The sequence below is a fragment of the Nilaparvata lugens genome, chromosome 8 (genome assembly GCF_014356525.2).
Source record: "Nilaparvata lugens isolate BPH chromosome 8, ASM1435652v1, whole genome shotgun sequence".
Taxonomy (NCBI): Eukaryota; Metazoa; Arthropoda; class Insecta; order Hemiptera; family Delphacidae; genus Nilaparvata; species Nilaparvata lugens.
Genome location: NC_052511.1, coordinates 12,187,848 through 12,209,074, shown reverse-complemented (window position 1 = coordinate 12,209,074; position 21,227 = coordinate 12,187,848). Strand labels below are relative to the sequence as shown.

The following is a 21,227-nucleotide window of genomic DNA, read 5'->3' as shown; positions in this document are numbered from 1 at the left end:
ATTTGAACATTAATTCTGAAAAATCTAGAAGGAAAATTTAAATCTGGGCTTTGAGGTGCACGAGATTGATATTTTTAGAATCTGTGCAAAATTTGGAGATCTAAATCATTCCTGTTTTTCCGGTATGCAATCCATAAGTTGACATGTTTTGATGCAAACAAACGAACACACGAACAAACACAACCCTACTCTCTCTTATTATTTATAATAATTATATTAGCACAGTGATATTAGTGTCAACTCATTGTGGATTATTACTGTTACTGTATTATAATTGGGTTAGGAATGCATGAACAGCACAGTATGAGACAACCAGCGTCACAATAAAAAAATACCTGGCTATCAACTTGAACAAACAGTAAAGTATGGAACATAAACGCCTTATATTATGGGATATCTTCCTATGCTATATTATCTCTGTAGTCTGTAGTGATAGTGATACTCTGTATAGAGATTTCCTGTAACTTGCTTTACAGAATTATTGTTGAGGTGGACTTATATCTTGAATAATTTGTGATACTGTTATTGGTGAGATGAAGTGATATTTACACATATAATATAACACTAGAATATTGTTATCACGAATTAAATCAAATCAAATATTTTTTATTGCCATTAACAAATATTGTCACAGGCCTATCGACAACGTCAATGTAAAATAGAGCTAAGCTAAAACATCACACATTGAAATTTGTGCACATAACAATAACAAATAATTAATTAGAAAAGTAGTACAGGCATTCTTACTCAAACCTAAAAGTTTACATTTGTATTTTCAAAGAATTCCCCAATACTAAAGAAAGGATTTTCAACAAGCCAAACATCCAATTTTCTTAAAAATACTTCTTGATTGTAAGAGTATATTTTACAAATGCTGTCAAATAGCTTATTATAAACTTTTTGCAAATTACTATGATTGTGACTCCTGAGTGACTTTTCCAATCTACAGTACGGTACTGAAAACTCATTTTTGCTTTATTTCGTGTATTATGTGAGTGGATTTCTTCATTAAGAGTAATGTAAGGCATTTTTTTCAAAGAGTATACAGCTAATTCAAAAATCTGGTGTGGTACACTCACACAACTTTTCATGCTCATTGAACTGCGAGCCTCATTCTTAAACGAGAATAATTTAGAGGAATAACATAATGACGATTGGCGGCAACGTATATGATACTACGATCAGACTACTGTATCTATATATATAAAAGCGAAATGGCACTCACTCACTGACTGACTCACTCACTCACTCACTCACTCGCATAACTAAAAATCTACCGGACCAAAAACGTTCAAATTTGGTAGGTATGTTCAGATGGTCCTTTAGAGGCGCACTAAGAAATCTTTTGGCAATATTTTAACTCTAAGGGTTGTTTTTAAGGGTTTAAAGTTCGTCTTTTAGCATGTATATTCTTCTTCTCCCAATCTCTTAATTATAATTGAAATTTCCATATCATATGTTACTATAGAACTATAATTTAGATAGAGGAGTACCTCTTCGAAACAGTTGTTAACTGGCAACTAAATTGATAATTTTGTCTGGTTGGCATTAAGTTGAGTTGACTTTGTTAGGTTGGCACCAAGTTGAAGATTTAAATGCATATTTATCGCGAAAAAATGGATTGGGCACTGCTACTTCAATCCTGGGAATATTATATTACTGGCCGTCAGGCTCGCTTCGCTCGCCATATCCGTTTAGCCAGACGTTTAGTCTGGACCCCCGACTGGATTGTTCTAACACATAATAAAAATGCTCAAATGAAAAATGCAGGCGAGCGAAGCGAGCCTGCTGATCTTATTCTTGGACGATCCAGTCGGGGGTCCAGGGGGCGGAGCCCCCCTTGCTAGACGGATATGGCGAGCGAAGCGAGCCTGACGGCTAGTATGTGTATATATAATTGTTTTCAGAGTACATTTTCCTTCGTGTAAATTGTGAGATTCGATGTTTTTTTTTAAAGTCGTCAAAACAGCTGTTCTACAGATGAAAATCTCGACTATGTGTTCTTTTTATAAACTGCTCTACCTACCTACCTCATGCACGAGAGGGAGTTTACAAAGTCCATTACCCAAGGATGGGGTGGCCCCATTAGTTTCCAAGGAAAAAAGACTCATGCCAGTTAATAAAGCTAATTTCAAATTCTGATTAGTTGGCACCATTTTTAAGGTACGTTTTCCTTTATGCATAAATTTCCGCAGTCGACGACGGCAAGCATTATTGACATTCATATTGCCCAAATTTCAAGTGTGCTAAAACAGCTGATCAAATTAACTAACTATACAGGGTATGAATTTGAAATAAATCAGTCAAGTCATTTTTGAGAAAATCGTGAAAAACATGGTTTTTTAGTAATCATCCGCCATTTTTCTCAAGGATATTATGGAGCTCCTGCAATTTTCCCAGAAATGAGACTCATGTCAGTTGATAGGTCTTATAAATAGCTATCCATGGTATAAATTTGAAGAAAATCGTTACTGTAGAGCCGTTTTCGAGAAAACCGTAAAAAACATGTTTTTTAATAATTATCCGCCATTTTTCTCAAGAATATTACAGAGCTCCTGCAATTTTCCAAGAATTGAGATTCATGTCAGTTGATAGGGCTTATAAGTAGCTATCCATAGTATAAATTTGAAGAAAATCGTTAGAGCCGTTTTCGAGAAAACCGTGAAAAACATGGTTTTTTAGTAATTATCCGCCGTTTTTTTCGCCATCTTGAATTGAATTTTATTGAATTTCTTATTGTCGGGTCCTCATGGTATAAGTACCTTAAGTTTGAAATTAAAAGTCAATCGGTTGATTAGGAAAGGAATTATCGTGTTCACAGACATACACACACACAGACCAACACCCAAAAATCATGTTTTTGGACTAAGGGGACCTTGAAACATATAGAAAACTTGAAATTGGGGTACCTTAATTTTTTTTGGAAAGCAATACTTTCCTTACCTATGGTAGTAGGGCAAGGAAAGTAAAAATGTACAGATTAATAATAGTTTTCATCTCTAATTTAACGAATAAAAGCTTGCAATGATCCAATTACTTTGCACAGCTCATAATCCTTACAACCTTTTCTTGTAACTTGAGTATATCGTCAACCCTAGCAGTGTTACCCACAAAAGTAAGCAGTATTTGATAACCGACTGAAAAAAGGCAAAATAAGCCATTCTTTTGAAAGTTACATACATGTTCCAACACCTAGGCCTATGAATATGACACCATAGGTGTTGAAACGAGTATTTTTTTTTTTTGTAAATTCGTGATATATTTAGACAGTATTCTAGTATTTCATTAATATCTTGAATGTGGACTTACTTGTAAGCCTGTATTGCTGAATCCTGACGACTAGGTCGTCTGAGATCACGAACTTGCCTCCTAGTCTCGTTCAACATGGCTAGGAAGACAGGGGCATCTGGCCTCAGGGAAGCCAGGAGCTTCAGAAATTCTGGCCGCTCCGAGTCGTCGCTATCTGCAACAATAATTATGAAAAATCTATTTATTTCCAAAAAAGCAATAAAACTTTGGAAACAACAGGCATGATAGCCCAAAACTGTTTCCTGTCCAAAAAATTACACTGTTAAATAAATACTGTATATTAAACTGAACTACACTAATTAAAAATTGAGAGAACACTATAACCATTAGGAATTATACAGAGTGGGTGAAAAGTCCGAGAACGGCTTAATATCTCATACACAAAGGTAATTTGATGGTGGGTGTGATTGGGGATCCTACTGAAATTGAAAATACTACTTTACTATGACTTTAAAAATCTGGTCCGCCATTTTGGATCCACCATATTGAATGCAACTTTTTTTTAATAGGAATATGGTCATGCGATACATGATTTCGATTTGAAATTTCAAGAAAAAATGAGTGGCAAAAACCGCATATCGATATATCAAACTGTTCAGAAGATATTCACATATTATGCAATTAATGATATTCAATAAACAAATTATGATATTCAATATCATGCATATCAGAAACTAGTAGGTAACCCGTGCTTCGCAAGAGTCTATTTTAAAACTTTGCAAACTGAAATCTTGACGTAATAAAAAATTTGAAAATAGGACTATATAACCATCTTCGTTTGATAAAGAATTTTTATGCAAAATTTCAAATCTCAGTCCAGTAGTTCAGACGTGATGATGCGTCAAACATGATTTACCTACATAATTTCACGTATGTGAAATGAGCCAGCTCTTTCCATTATTATAGTAAATATGATGGATAGATGGATGATTTATCAGTATCTTTGCATGAGAATAACTTTTGAACAGTTTGAGAAATCGGTGCGGTTTTCACCATTCATTTTCTCTTGAAATTCTGTATCATATGACCAACGTTAGTTTTCTGTCTTCTAACTTTGTCATATACTTTCCTTCACATACCTTCCAATTTAAAAAAATGAAGTTGGATTCAAAATGGCAGAACACATTTTTGATGCGATAGAAAATCAGTTATTTTTATTCGAATAGGATCCCCAATCATCGAATGTCCCTTTTAAAAGAAATGTTCAGCTGCTTCTATACAACAATTGGAAGCATGACAAATTGAAAACTTGACGTAATGAAATCTTGAAAAACTGAAAATAAGCATATAACCATCATCGGTTAATTAAGAATCTATATGCAAAATTTCAAATCAATCAGTTGAGTAGTTAAGACGTGATGATGTGTCAAACATAATTCCCAATTCATTTCTTTCCTTTATTATGGTATAGATAACTGAAGAAGACATAATACTTGAAAACCTCACAGAATCATATTCATTTTTTTCAATACATCAATAAATTTTAGTATCGATTAGATCCTCCTCAATTTGAATCAGGCATTTAAAATTTACTCTGTATTAAATAAATAAAAGGGGAATGTTTGAAATAAAAGATAGACTATTGTATTAGAGTTAAGCTATTATGGGGAAAATATGTACCACTGTACTGATATAAAAACTTTACATTGGCTTTACTGTATATATTCTACCTAGGGATGTTAATCCCGGGATCCCGGTCCATTTTTGATACCTAACAATCCCGTGATTTTTCAGCATCGATCCCGGGATTTTCGGGATTAGAAAATCTTAAATTTTGAAACGTATTTATTCAAAAACAATTCAATATGGAGTTTATTTACGGTGATGAATATGAGTTTTGCATGACTAATTTATTGTTCCAAGTGTTTGACTAATTTATTCTACTCACACAGCCTACAGTTGTATATACAGTACATAATATACTGTACTCCTTACTGGCTAAAATTCGCATTATCGTTTCGCATCATTCTCAGATTGGTTGTTGATCGGTTGTTATGCCTCAACATTTGTTTCTGTTTACACAGCACGACAATAATTACCAGTCTTGACGGCGCAATATTTGCAATAGTGCTGATATAATTTCCTTAAAATGCACTCAGAACTTTGAAAAGACTTCAGAAATCAGAAATAAACAAGCACCATCTAACTACTCTGTCTAATAATTCTTCCTCATCTCTTCTCTTCCTCTATCATAAGTAGAATATCTAGTTGAAGTAAATGTAGTTGGCTCTACGAAATTTCATTTAGTAGTGGTTCAGCTTCTAAAAATATTACTACTAATCTTGAAAACATTTATAGAAATAGAATGTTAAATTTTAATTTTATTCCTAACTATTTTTCCATTTCAATAATATCCTCTCTTTCTTCAAATGATCTCTTTTTCATCTACACGCACTGTTACTGAACATGTTATTGAGGAGGAACAATTGGTGAAAAATGCATGAAACTGAGTACCTATATATAGATCCCGGGATTGATATTGGATAATCCCGAATTACCGGGATTGGTAATCAGTCCCGGGATTGACATCCCTAATTCTACCATGTAGAGTTTTACTAAATGTCATTTTTTTGTTAATTAAAATTCATTCATTATTTAAAAAGTAATCGATTCAATTTAGAAAACCCTCTGGTCTATTTTGTTTATACATAAAATTATCAAATAAATAATGCTACATATTAATACGAACAATATGAAAACTTGTAGTACCCTTTATTATTTAAAATATTACAACGACTAGTTTCGATCATAACTTGGGTCATTTTCAATTTGAAATGTCATTTGAAATGACAATTTACAAGTTTTCACATTGTTCTTATTTATTTGTAAAAGAGTAGCCCATTCAAGTGAAGTGTTTTTTAAATGCTACATACTGTACACAAAAGTATAAAAAGTATATATAGACTACAAATTCTTATTGTACATAATATACTCAATTTACTATTTTTTATAATTTTTCCTATACATTTAGAGTATAAAATAAACTATAGTAGGAAGTGGAAGACTCATTATTTCGCTTCATATTTAAGTGATCAATAGTTATGCCAGTAAAATGAGAATTATCTTAGCAGTGACTTAAATATAAAATCCATGCCTTGGCACAAAGTAACCCCAAATGCAATTATAACTTTGTACCACCACTTTGAGTGAAATTGATAGAGTAATATTGCTCTGGCTTCAATAAGTAGATATCATATTTTGCTTCCAGAAACATTACAATGAAAGTAATTAATGATTAATTGGTCCTTATTCTGTTGTAAAAATTCGGGAAAGTGGTACAAAGTTACCCCAGTTGTGCGGCTTTTGCAAAGAGAATTTGTGTTATTTTATGTGAGAAGGTTTTGTTTGATAGAAAAAACAATATTAATGGGGAAGAAATAAGAACACATTGAGAATGAAAAGATAATAAACTGTGTATTTATATTTGTTAACTCCATCACTATTTATAACAAAAATATTGACTCCAATCCGTGCACAGGATATTTCCTTCAGGTGTTACAACATAGCCACCTCTAATACAAGGCCCCGGCCTACGATATTGCAACGTCGCAGTGTAGGCCTAGAATCTAATACATGATTGGTGAAAAAGATTTTAAAAAATACCAGCTGATCTTTTTCACCAATCATGTATTAGATTCTAGGCCTACACTGCGACGTTGCAATATCGTAGGCCGGGGCCTTGTATTTGAGGTGGCTATGGTTACAATCTTGTAATTTCAAGAATCATTTTTCTGTATTTATGTACCGTATTTGAAATTCCAATGGAGTTCTTGAATTGGGTTGAATAATTCTTTTCTCTGATTTTAATTCTTTCAACTAATAAATTTACTACTGCAATGACTTTCAAAGCATAGGAAGAGATTGAGATGAATGCTGCAATGTTTAACAACCACTGAAACCTTATAGGCATTATAAATAATTGACCATATTCACTACCTACCGTTACTTATTGACTTGGACTCTAAAGGGCACGCCACACCAAGCTCGCTACCGCGGCGGTAGCGAAGTTTTAAAAATCGCTAGCCATGTATTCAGGTTGATTGCGCCACACCGAGCTCGCTACCGCGGCGGTAGTACGGCGCACTACCACCTACGACCGCCTGCTAGGCGATTCAACAAAAGTTCGCTGAGAGGTAGTACGGCGGACAAAGCGAGCTCAGTGTGGCGCGCTCAACCTGAATACATGGCAGGCGATTCGAAGAGGTAGCGCATGCGCACCTCTCCTCCTTGCAACACAACGCAACTAGTACGTCTCACCCCCCACTACTAGACTCACTACTCGGAGACTACCGCTAGCGGACGTTTTTCGGTGTGGCGTGCTCAGCCGAGAAAACTACCACCAGCGGTACTACCTCGGCGGTACTGGCGAGCTTGGTGTGGCGAGTCCTTAAGTTCTAATCTTTTGACGTGATCTTAAGGTGCGTACAGATATACGCGCCTTCAACACGCTCCGCGCAAGCTCCGCCATCGTTCCGCCATCGCTCCGCAGTCGCACCGATCATGAACGTTACGGCAGATCATCAATCGCTCTGCTCGAGTGACGTTCGGTTGCGGAGCAAAGCGAAAGTCTGTACGCACCTTTATAGATCATAAGATGTTCATAGGTCTAGAAAGATATACCTATCTATCTAAAAGAACGTTATATTTTGAGATAGAAATGTTCCTTTCAAGATCACTTACAAATATCAGTTACAAAAATGCTTTAGTGAGATGAACAGCACTCGTAGAGGTACCGTACCACTGTAAGTAGGAGTAGACTAGTTAGTAGACGTTGAAGTTGGAGTCTTGTTATGAATTAATTCAATTATTCGATACTAGAAAGTTTTTGCACTCATTTAGTTTCATACTTGGTTCGTCTCATCAAAATTTCGGAGCTCCATCAGTTGCTAGGGTAGCCTATAGTATTCTCCCAGATTATCAGCTTTGATACTTACTGAACCATCAAACGCCTTTTCCTAGCTTAGTTCTAGAAATATGATGAATGTATTATTGTAGTTATGTATAGATGACTGACCCTGACTCCTCTGCGTGCCAGTCAAGTGCGAGAGACTGAGCGAGTCGCGCTGCTTGGCTCTGAAAGCTCTGTAGCGCCGGTACTTGACACAAATGCCGGCGATCAGCACCAGGATGAAGCAGATCACAGTTCCCACCAGGGCACCCACCACTATCGCCAGGGTCTGGCCCGAGAGAGCTATGCCGCCCAGGAACAGACTTTCTGTAACAGAAATAGATATTAAAAAGGGTTCCAGTTGAAAAAAAAATCTGCACGTTGCAATTTTAGAAAAAAGGAATTTCTACAAGAAATATATGGATGAAAAATTGTCTATAGGCCTATAGATTATTAATTGTACGTGTGTATTCGAAATTATCTAAATTCTTATTGGAACACTGCAAATAATGCTTGTTGCAATTCCAGAAAGATACTTATGGTCCTTGTTTTAGAAAGTAATGCATCTGCACATTAAAAAGTATTAAATTCATTTCCAAGGCTGAAATATTTGCATTTGAAGTTGAATTAATATAATATATCCTGAAAAAGGTTCATAATTAGTATAATAGGAAGCTAGTAGGTTTAGCTGTTGTTTGTTGTCAGAATAATTGGTAATTTTCCCGAGAGTCACTAATTGTATGGAAAGAAGACTGTCACGCAACCGAGAGGGCAGGAAATGCATTGGAATATTATTACCTCTGCCTCTATTGTCTCAGCATTTCCATAAGCACCGCAAATGTGTATAAATAATCTTCTTCCGTTTCAAGAATTGAGGTATCTGGAGCACAACCACGAACAATATTGTGCTCAAACATTTCAAAACATTGATCGAATTCTGTTCCACATTATCAGGGAAGCATGTAATTGTCGGAAGATACAATAGATTTTATGTTGCAATCGATTTGCAAGATAGAGAAGCATTCATCGAGGAGGAAGAATTTTCCTGAGCATAGATAATATCTTTACTCAATATAGTAATAATATCTGTTTAATATCTGTTTGCTCAACTGATTATGATGGACTGTGTTGCTGTGTTGGTGTTCCATTGTGAAACTGCGAAGATATAGGCCTACTTCTGCAACCAGCACTTGATAGAATTTTTTGAAATGTTTATCTCAACGGCTCAACCCTGATTATTATTGTCTTTGTGAGAATCGTTGTGTAATCGTGGATCAAGTTTATTGTTTCATTTTGCTTTTTATGAAGCATTTTTGTCAAATATTGAAAATAGTAGGTAACACAAATTCTCGTGATCACGACAGTCTCAGAATTGTACGGTACGGAATGGATAAATTGGCAATATCCAAATGAAGAAATATACTATTGAATGAAAAAGACTAAGAAATTGTCAAAAAAACTGTTTAGGTTTTAGTTTATCAGAGATTGACAATGGTGTAATAATAACCAAAACCGGTCTTTCTAATTATCAATAAATCAGTGTTTTTTTGACAATTTCTTAGTCTTTTTCATTCAATATGAATAATTACCACAATATCAACTTCTCAACTACACAAAAAAGAAATATACTAGTTTTTGTTCATTTTCAAGCTTCCATTGTATAGAATATTATTTCTCTCATTCAAGTCACCTAAAAATAATTCATTATGGATGATAGTGGAACTTTACGAACTCCGACCAATAATTAAAGGACCAAAATTATTTGTAATGTATGCAAGTTAGATGATGTCTGTATGTAAACCACATACATACAGCATACAAAGAGCAACATGGTAACAGCAACGCAACGCAAACTGGAATTGTTGTTTGACAACAAATTTTGTTCATTGTGAGGCGATAAGCCTAGCATAGCAACTATAACCCCCATAGATAAAGGATAAGCATAAGGAGGAATGCATTGCATAGATAAATGATAAGCATAAGTTAATTGTTGAGACAATAGTGTATATTAAGAGTGTATATTTCTACACTCAGTACTCAATACTAACTATATTTCTTGTATCTGCTATAACGCAACTAACTACTTTAGCAAGTACCAGTAACGTGAAAACTTGAGATGCTCCAATTTCCGATGTGTTGCTATCAATCCAGTTGATTTATGCATGTGAGCAGTTTATTTGTAAATACGGTACAGAGTGGCCCAAAAGTCACTACATCGATGAGGTAATGTTACATAATCTTTACTCTCTATGATGGGTATTCAACTGGCCCTCCTTGGAAAGTGATGATGAGTTATTGCATGTTACTGTGGCTATGATGTTACTCTTGGCCACGTTCCAGTTGTCATCTCCTTTACAGATAGGGCTCAAATTTAGTAAAAAATTATTTACTTAGGGGTGAACACCCCCTCCTTCGAAGGCCAAGGACACAACCCCCCTTCCCACAAATATCTGAATGTCCCCAATTTAGCAAATTTAGTAGGCCTACTAGTAAAGCCGCCCCACAAATAAGGAATCATCACATAAGGTCGTCAGTCGCTATTAACACTACTGACCTCCTTTTTGGGACCCCCCACCAGAAATTGTTTTTGAACACCCCCAAGAATTCAAGAGTTTGAGACCTGTAGTATGCGTCCTAGCCCCTCCCCCCCTCCATGGCACCTCTTATTTACTCCACTACACAGTGCAATACTTACTAATTATGAAGCTTAAGTTAACATACAAATAAATAACCAAAGTACACTTTTCTAACTTTATTTTGTTTCTCACAACATGAGTCTCGACATAAGTTATCAAGAATAGATGTCTTCGACTTCAAGAATAGACGGGTATATGAGGAGAACCCAGAGAGTCATCCCCATAATAAAAGATTTGATGTTTTGTATACCTCATAGACTTTGTCTGCTGGAGAGTGGCCCGTTTTATATGGAAATGAAAATATATTAAATTCACTCCCATCTCACATCAGAAAATTTGAGGGCTTGAGGGAGTTAAAAAACACTCAAGGAATTCCTTATCGTATTTTGTCCATAGAAATTAGCAGACTTCCTTGTTAGTTGATTTTTGCTTTATGTATGTCATGTGAAATCTATTTTGAGTTCTAGTAATATATTAGATTATACTTTGACGTGTCATATACTGCAGGAGCGTTGCTACCTTGATGCAGTTCCATATAACGAATAAGTAGAGTAAAGTAAAATGTATGTTTCAAGTGAGTGAGTTAAATTAGCTCAAGTCAACTTTTGGACAATTCTGTATTCAGAATTGAATACAATTTGATTTTAGATGTGAATACAATAATTTTCACCTTTACAAACGCGGCCCATGTAGTCGACTAGAGAGGAGAACTCCTCTGTGTAGCCGGGAGGACAGGAGTCGACGCAGACACGAGAGTGCAGCACAATCAGCTGACTGCACTTGATGCACCTCGCTTCCCCTTCGCCGCTCCCCCCACCATCGGTGCCATTGTGACGCGAGTCGCACTTCAGGCAGCTTTTGCCGCACTGCTGCTGCTGTTGACCTGCAAAATGAAAACAATTAGTATTCGGAACAATTGAAATTTATCATTGAGATACATGACCGAGTTGCATGGTGAAAGTGCAATACGATTTCATGAACAATTTGGTATCATTGTCATGATTATCGGTTGGAGAGTAGCGTCCGTAACAGAAAAGTATGAAGTGTTTCAGTCCTTTTTCCGACGGCAGTGAAGCCAACGGAAAAAGAAAAAATAACTAGACGGCTACCCAAGAAAATCATCATTTGGAGAGTCTTTGGCTAATGCTGGGATGAGTCAGGGAAAATAAATATAACATGTAAATAATAGAACACAATATTTGATCTCATTGGGTTGAGCCAAAGACATCATTCTTTTTTGGTTGCACCTGCTGGAATTGACAATCATACACAAAAAGAAATTAAAAATTATAGGAAACAGAAAAATATGAAATTATAAGTACCGGTAAATAATTGGAAATTATATTATTATTAAAATTTATAGGTAGCCAAATTTTCCTTATTTGAAAATAAAAATTTATTGAAACAGAAAAATTAGATCTTACAGAAAGCCAAATTCTCCTTGTTTGGATAAAAAAACTTTTACTTGCTCCTGTCGTTCAAGAGGACTGACAGATGTTAGAAACAACATTTATACATGCTAAGCAATTCATTCCCAAGTCCCAACCTTTGATAAAAATCTAGACGATAGTTTCACTTTTAGCACTGAGAAAGATCTTGCTTAATTCTTACTCATTTTTGCAAATTGTTATCAAGATTAACTATGTGTCACTGAGTACGTGATAGGGCAAACTGTGAACTAAGGTTTCTTTTTGGTCGATTTATGAGGGTTATTTATGTGGGGTGAGAATTGATGAAATTTCACGGAAGAAACACTAAGAAAAAAGTCTCATTCTTCTTAATTCATGTTTGAAACTGATCTTATAACGATGGAAACAAATTCAACATACTATATTATTATACACTAGCAGGTAACCCAAGCTCCGCAAGTTTCTATTTTAAAACTTGACAAACTGAAAACTTAACCGAGTAGAATCTTGAAGAGTTTGAAATAAGCCTATAACCATCCTATACGCAAAATTTCAAGTTAATCAGTCCAGTAGTTCAAACGTGATAATGCGTCAAACATCATTTTCCTATCATGTAAGTGTATAAGCCAGATCTTTCCTTTATTATAGTACAGATAACTCAGTAGTGCCTCATGCTCATGACCTTGAAAAGTTCAAAATGGTTAACGTTTCGCCTAGAAAACTTTTTCTCTGTCTAGCCAACATAACAGCGTGTTCAAATTACCACGCTTTTGTTTTCCACATCATATTATATCATTATGTTACGGGCTGCTGACATCCTTTGTAGGACAGGACCACAACAGAAATATAGGCCAGGCCAGAAACCAGTTGTGAGTATGATACGGGAGTATTATCTAAATCACCTTTCTCCAGTTTACACGGTATTTCCAGCTGTGCTAATTTGATGGAATGATTGAGGTTTTGAAAAGTGTGAAGTTCTAGTAAACTACAATGAAAAAATTATGAGGAATCTAGAGTGCAGAGAAAAAGGAACGTTCATAATTTATTATAACAGTAGGTATTGCACAGGATTGAAGATCAATAATGAAAATAATGAGGAAAAATTTTATTTCCGTGAAAAATTAATAATCCTCAAGATACTGCTTACTCTACTGCTTTGCATCAAACAAGCTTAAGTATGAAATTCTTAGTATAATTATAATAAAACGGGATTCAAAGATGTCTTTGAATTATGATCAATATAATTCTGAAGAAAATTCCAGATCACTGTATCTCATGTTTTTCAGTTATCACCTCTCACTAGCCTCACTGTTCTCAAGAATTCCTTATTTTTTCTAAATGGTTTCAAAGAATCCAAAATATTTCGAAATTCCAAGTGTAGTCATTTCGAAGATATGCCTGCTTAGGCTATAAGAATGAGAGATTCCTTGATGGATTTCCTATCATAATCGTATATAGTGCCCTTTCAGAAATATTATATCTATAAATAGTTTCTCCTGGTTGATTGCCACATATTTTATGTTACGATAACAGTTGCACTATAATGATATGCTGTGCAAACCATAACTTAGCTTATAGTAGTCCTCAAGTTGTGAGCTTGTGAGTAAGCTTATAGAAAAACATTAATATTACGGCCATCATGAGAGTGAAGGTTACACCATCAATAGTATATTTTATTCAACCAACATATCCTTGACATTATAGAGGTAAAGACTACATTGAATTATGTGTATGAGCAATGAACGTTCATGTACTGTTTATGCATTCTATTTCAAACATTGTTTCTAATGCCATTCCAAAGATATGAGTGAGTCACATGTGACTGTAGCAGTATAATGCACTAAACTACCGTAGTAAGTAGTTACGCTGAATATTTTAAAGCAATACATTTCTGATAAGACTAGTACAGTTGTTTTTGCGAATCCCATGTGAAAGTGTGGTATGAGTGGATACTGGTGGATTGAACTGTATATTCATGTAAATGCTTCAATAGAATCAAGATGATCAAGTTTGTTTTTATAGGATATGCAGGTAGGATAAAGGCGAGTGAAAATATTCTGCCAAGAATGTTAGCATTTCACTTGTACTGCCATGAACAAGGCAGATGATAAAATCAGAAAATTCCCAGACTTTCGTTTGATTTTTTATAGCTCATACTTTATTTCACTGAGATCTTTTCAACGGTTTTATAGGCTTACAGCAGGAGGGAAAATAACTTGTTGATTATCGTTTAGGCTGCTCTGTTCCTAGATTGTGAAAGTAAATTGTGGTAAATTCCAGATTTGATTGGTTTAGATGTAGGTGATGGAGATGACAAGTAGTGTATTTTTAATAATTGTTATTCATTAGTTAAGTTGAGTTGGAGATTATTATTTGTAATTCATGGTCGAAATTTGTAACAGAGGAAAGACCTTATAACAGGAAAAGAGGAGATCTGTGTAATCTTTTGACAAATTTATTAAGAAGGTATTTGTACAAAAAATGAGAATACAAAAATAATTTTTAGAATGTGGGATACCTCTAGTAATCAAGATCACATCCATTAAGGTGCGTACAGAAATACGCGCCGCGAACATGAGCGATTCACTTTTAATCAGCTGACTATATCTGTATTTTTACAGAAACGGTAAGATACATACAGATATAAAAAGCTTGGCATCAGCTGATTAAAAGTGAATTGCTCATGTTCGCGGCGCGTATATCTGTACGCACCTTTATAGAGTCCAAACCCAAATTAATATTCTTTATCTCTATGATTCCAAAATGATCAAAAAATCAATTCAACAGAATAAATAAATATGAAATAATACAAATAAAATAGTATGGCGATGAACATAATAGATGTTCGCCTACTTGTTTCATATCGCCATTGTCCTGTCTTTGCACTTAATGAGCACTTATTCAATTGCTTGGGTTGTAGGTCAATCACTATTATCGTTATTCCAGTGCGAGCATTGTCTTCAATTGAGTGTCGGCATGAAGCATGGGGAACGCCCATATGCCGAAAAGGATTCAAGAATTCAATGGAGTCAAGACCCCATTGTATACCAATAATCTTATAACACAATCAGGATGACAGTTTTCCATGCTATGCTGCATAAAGTAACAATGTTATCGACTTGACTTGCAAAATACAATAATGATATTGATAGAATCATAGGTCCAATTATTGATAAATTCATAGCTTATAAATAAATTTGATTGGAAATGTTTCCTGGTGCAATTTTTCAATCAATATCAAACTCAATTTGTGTACAGTGAGATTTCTTGTGTTACACAGATCATTTACTATTTTTAGCCAACCGTGAGATGATTACAATGATTATCGATGCTTAGATGATTACATTAATTCAACTCCTAGATTTTAAAAACACTTCTCAAATACAGATTTGATATGAGATATTCAATATTATTATCATTTATATTAATTCCCTAGTATTGAGATTTTGTGAGTGATAAACATTACAGGAATAGAACTGTAAAGCTGCTAGTCTAAAAAAAAAAGTGCGAGATAAATTACTTTTAACTTGAAGAGGAGAAACCCATTTCTCCCTCCACAGTTTGTAGCGTAGACACAGACGGACATCCTGCGCTCAATTGGATGCGCCGTGTCATTTTGCTTCATGTTCTTGTGATGAACACATCTCCGTAACATACACAAACCAATATACCTGCTGACCAGTTCACTTCTTGGAACATTGCCAGCAATAGATGGAGGGGGAGTGTTGCCGCGTCGCGTTACAAAGCTCTCTCACTCAGACACAATTAAGTGAAAAATTATCTTGTGCTTTCCTAACAACCACGAGGATTAAGTGTAAGAGAGAGTCGGCTGCACCCTAACTTCGCCCTCCTAGGTTTTAAATAAAGGCAGCAAATCAATGGTAAAAAATCCTCAGAATAGAGCTTTTGCCATTCTAAATATATACGATAATTCTCAATTTTTGAAAAATATGGTATAAGATGATAAGCATTTACAGATACAAGATTTTGATGTTGGGATTCATTTTCAGATACAGAATCACACAGAAAACTTATCTTGAGAAAGAATAATATTTTGAAAACAAACTCTGTTATTATTTTCAGTTGTCAACATCGTGACAAGAATTTCCTGGTGAGAATTTTTGAAGAACAGCAGCGTTTTTACCTGATATCAGATCATCACGTCTTGCATTATCTGTTCACATCACAACTAACAGGAGCACCGCTCCATTCTATTCACAAGTCGTCTCGTGATAAAAGAACTGACAAGATTGGAATCTGACAGCGGGCAACTCACAGGAAAACAGAGGAGAAATGGTTGATGAGGTGGGAAAAAACCGAGAAGAAAATATAAAAGGAATAGTAATAATTTTAGTTCTTACAATAACGAGGGATTCATTGCATTGTAGAGATTTGGGTTTCTTTTACATCCACAGTTTACTTTTTGAGATAATATTATTAGCTTATATTCTTTCGTTTACCATGCAGTTTCATTTGCTTTCCCCTCTTTTCCTTATGAAAATTTGACTTTTGTTTCTTCTTTATTCCTCTTTTTGTCGCAGTCATCGGTTTAAAATACTTCTTGAGCTTCATTATACTGTTATGTCCTCTGTCTCTTATTCTCTAATCTCTATGTTTCTTCTTCTTCTTCTTTTCTTCCCTATACGGTATTTTTCTTCTCTTTCCTATCTTCATCTATTTTTCTTTTCTCTCATTCTCCTTGTCCCTATACTTCTTATTTTTTGGATTCCATCTTCCTCTCGTGTAATTCTCCATCTTCTATGTTCTTCTTTTTCTTGTATTGTATCTTCCTCCTTTTCTTCTCTCTTGTTCCTTCATCATTACCTCCTCTCAATTGTTTTGCCAATTCTTGATAATGTTCAAAATCAAAATCGCATTAGTTCTTTTGTTTTTCTTCTCGTTCTTTCTTGCTGTTCATCACGTTGGATTTTCCATTCCAATTATGTATTATTCTCATCATTTTCCCTCATCTATTTCCTCATTTCTTCCACTTTTGTTTCCTTCTCTTCTCCTTTCAATAACCAACATCCTCTTCTGATTCAGCATTCTCAACCAGATTACCGATTTTCTCAATTCTATAGTTAATTCTCACAATTCTTATCTTCTTCCTCCTCTTCTTATTCTCCTCCACCGTTTTCTCCCCCATACTCTTCACCCCAAACCAACATTATTCGTTTTCCAGATATTGTATTGTATAATTCCAGTTTCTACTATGGAATGCAACAACCATCATGAACTTGATTCAACCATAGGACTTATTTTATCTGTGATTCAACGGATCGTCTAGCGAAGACAATAATATGAAGAAGCTACGATATGATTCTCCATGACTGTAGAGGCAAACCGCGACATACCTTCGACCCACCATCAGCCATCTAGGAATTCTCGATTCAGAGAATGATAGGAAGGAAATACAGAAGAAACAATGATAAATGTGCGATCACTCATAATCAGCAAAATGGAAGAGCATAACAATGAAAGCGAGATGGAGAGAGAGAGAGAGTGGGCCATTCACCTGAGCTCGTACAATCAATCTCTATTTTCGCCTCTTCTACAATCCTTTTTCGCTTTTTATATTCGCCTCTTCACATTCTTTTCATCTTCAATTCCATGTTTTCTTTGCTCCGATGAACGTGACATCAAACATTGCTTTCTTTGAAAGAGCATTCTAACCGGAAGATCTGGTGAGTTGGCTTGCTTTGTTTGACTCCATAGGTATTTACAGTCAACATCAGACTATAGCAAACAGTCATAATTTGGAATTAGAGATTCAAAGCATAAACGCTTCTAATGAGGTTAGTTTATGATATTATCCTGATGAGCTTTAACGAGGGAGGGAGCTGTGATGGGGTAAGAGAGTGAATCTACAGTTTTATGCTTGTTCTGAACCAATAGGGTTCAATTGATATTGACAATGTTTTCTCACATTGTATTCTTGTTGTTTGTTGTGAATAAATTGAATTGAATTTTCTCTTCCATATTGTAGTGGAGCTGGCTTCGAATATCCAAATTTCAACATGAATTTGTTTTTCAAATAGAGGAATACATCAAAAAGGTCCAGTAAGGATTCTAGTGTAGGTTGCTCAAATCATGATAGTAATGTCTGCTCAATTCAGGTTCTTTCTTAGTAAGTTTTATCCATCTTAGCAGTATTATCGTTGAAAAAATTACCATTTGAGTAAATGTTACAACTGCAACAAATGGATGTTATTGAAATCATCATTAACAATTATGGATTTCGAGTGGCATCTCACTTCATCATCTGATCCTGGAACCAAACTAATGATATCATTACGCTAATAAATATTACAAAAGTGAAACTCTCCACTCAACTTATCACAGATCTGGAGTGACTTGGAGGAGTTCTGTGGAAGACAAAGCGTATGGAAGGCTTTTGAAAGGATTAGAAAACTTTGAGCCGTTTCTCCTTGAACACAAAAGAGATCACCAGCAGCCAGCAGCCAGTACACTTGTGGAGAGTATGAAAGGAGGCGTCAGGAAGTGACGTTTCGAAAAGCAACAATGATGCCTTCCTTCACTCTTTTCAGATTTACTGGCAGTCGAGACTCAAGGGGAGATGCATCCCTGGTGAGGCAGGATTCTTCGTAATCATTCCTTATAGATGACACCAACGCTTCCCGTTCACAAAATGGTGACAGCTCAAAGTGAATCTCACTATAGTTCCTTCATAATAATGCTGGTACTTCATAAAAGCTACAGGTACTTGTACAACCTCAACAAAAAAGTCTGGCGAAGGAAGCGGGTGAATGTATGAGTGTTAGGAGAGGTAATTGGTAATTGAAACGCATCTTGGACAGTAAATCACTTTGAAAAAGCTCATAAATGTAACCTACAAGACGAAAATTATTCTAAGAGGTATCTCAAATATCATAAGGCAAAAAAGTTGTGGATGCAACACCATTTTTTTAAATTTAGTTTGAGTAGGATGCGTCATGTTCAAAAGAAGCCTAATCAATTCAATAGATTCGTTTATTGAACTGGAGTTGTTATAATATTATTATCTATAATCATGGATCATGGATGGAGAGGTCCCTGATCCCAGCTATTGCATAAACCTCTTCAATCAGATTCAACTGAAAGAATCACATTGAAAGAGATGAATACAAAAATAATTTGATAAATGATTTAGTGATTCAAGTAATTATTTTGTCATAAAAGAGTAGAGTAATCTCTTGAGTAAGTCACAAATCTATCTACCGCTCATGTGGAAGAGACGGCTCTAATTTATTGCCTGAACTCAGCCCACATCACTTGTAATGTTATAAAGTGTAAAAATAAAGGCATATACCTTTCTATCCATCTAGTAATTCATAATTACATTTTTAGTTAGAAAACATGAAGAACCCAGAACATAACCTATAAAAATAGAAAGAAAAATAAAAATCTCAGTACCCTTTTTGAATTATTCAATCACAACATTTTTCGGACATTGATGCCATTTTCAAGTGATTTTCACTTGTTGCATGTTGTGATTAAATAATTCAAAAAGGTTACTGAGATTTTTATTTTTCTTTCTATTTCTATAAAAATTAGCCCTATACAGAAAAGAGATACATAACCTATAAACTTGAGTATTATAGGAAATGGCATTGGGTAATACGGCAAGGCAGAACATCCAAAAGGATCTCTCTGCCGATAAGAACCATATAAATAAGTAAATGACTACTAATTTATCTATTGATCCACAGATTACTAAATGATTTGCTGATTACTTATTGTTTTATCGATTCACAGACTACTTATTTACTAATCTATTGATTTGGTTTCAGAGGAACCAACTATTTCATGTTGAAAATGTCTTTCTTCTTAGTTAAGATAATTAGTCTAGATATTAGTTAGATATAATTAGTCTAGATCAAGTTCAATTTTTGTACTCTCATTTCAGAGAAATAATCAGCCTGAATAAAGGTTGACTATTCAGTTATAACCAATTGAGTGTGTGTGCAGTTTTTCTGAGATATAAACAATAAGTTATTCTTCAATACAGATAAAATCTATAGTTCGAATTTGAGAATTTGATCAGTCCTGTAGGCAGAAAAATATTTCATGAATTGAGCAATAAACTCCTAGATGAATGATAAAATGAATATTTAGCTCATTAGAAAACAAAGATAGAAAAAATATACTAGTAATATTTTCCATTACTGTACCACTTATAACAGCTTTTTCCTCTGCCCGAGAACTTAATTTGGAACAACAATTGTCTGATTCAAGCACCGGTTAACAGCAGTAACAAGAAGTAACAATTAGTTCTATATGCGGGTGCTTGATATAAATGCTAGGAATAGTCTGTGTGTGTATTAGGACAAGACCTTCAATTGAAGCAGCCTATCCAGAAGTAATCGTCTTCAAAATTATAGTGATTCCTTGTAGTCAGTAAATGAAGGAAGCATTTTCACATATGTTATATCATGCAATTCAATTACTCGCTTATTTTTCAGGGTTGTTAGCTGTCTTTTCTATCATTGAATAATTTGCACATCGAAACTAGAAAAATGTGGATCGGCAGTGATATTGTTAGACAGATGATATGAGAATTATTGTGATTTAGAATAATTCAACTCACCAGGAACTGATTTCATGGATTAACTGATAAAATAAATTGATAGAAAATAAAAAAAACATCTCAGCCGAGAAGAGATGACGGAGAGTTTCAGTTGATATGAGGTGATAGGTATTATTTAATAAAGTTTTTTAATATGACAATATAATCTCTGCATAAAGGTATTTAATTTTTAATTAAATATCTCATTGTCTTCCTGGTCCTAGTGTCCCAATCTTATGTTTTCATAGTATTTCCAGTGGAATAACGTAAAAAATTAAAAAGTAGCTACTTACAGCTACGTACAAGTAGCTATTACTTATATTCGATATTATTTGAGTAAATAATACTATATTTAATAATACTGAATTAATACTGAATTTAATACTTCAAATATTTGAAATATTTGAGTTCTGGTCAAG

At 34.7% G+C, this 21,227-nt stretch overlaps 1 protein-coding gene across 2 annotated transcripts in view; it reads right to left on the bottom strand.

The window, feature by feature from the left end:
• The window catches only part of LOC111043807, a 98,883-nt gene that overhangs the window by 11,429 nt on the left and 66,227 nt on the right, over positions 1 to 21,227 (bottom strand). For both annotated transcript variants that reach the window (XM_039433946.1, XM_039433947.1), the window contains 3 exons: positions 11,504 to 11,716; positions 8,324 to 8,524; positions 3,310 to 3,463 (listed from right to left, as the gene is read on the bottom strand). In XM_039433946.1, coding sequence (XP_039289880.1) covers positions 3,310 to 3,463; positions 8,324 to 8,524; positions 11,504 to 11,716 — 568 coding nt within the window. The remainder of the gene's footprint in view (positions 1 to 3,309; positions 3,464 to 8,323; positions 8,525 to 11,503; positions 11,717 to 21,227) is intronic.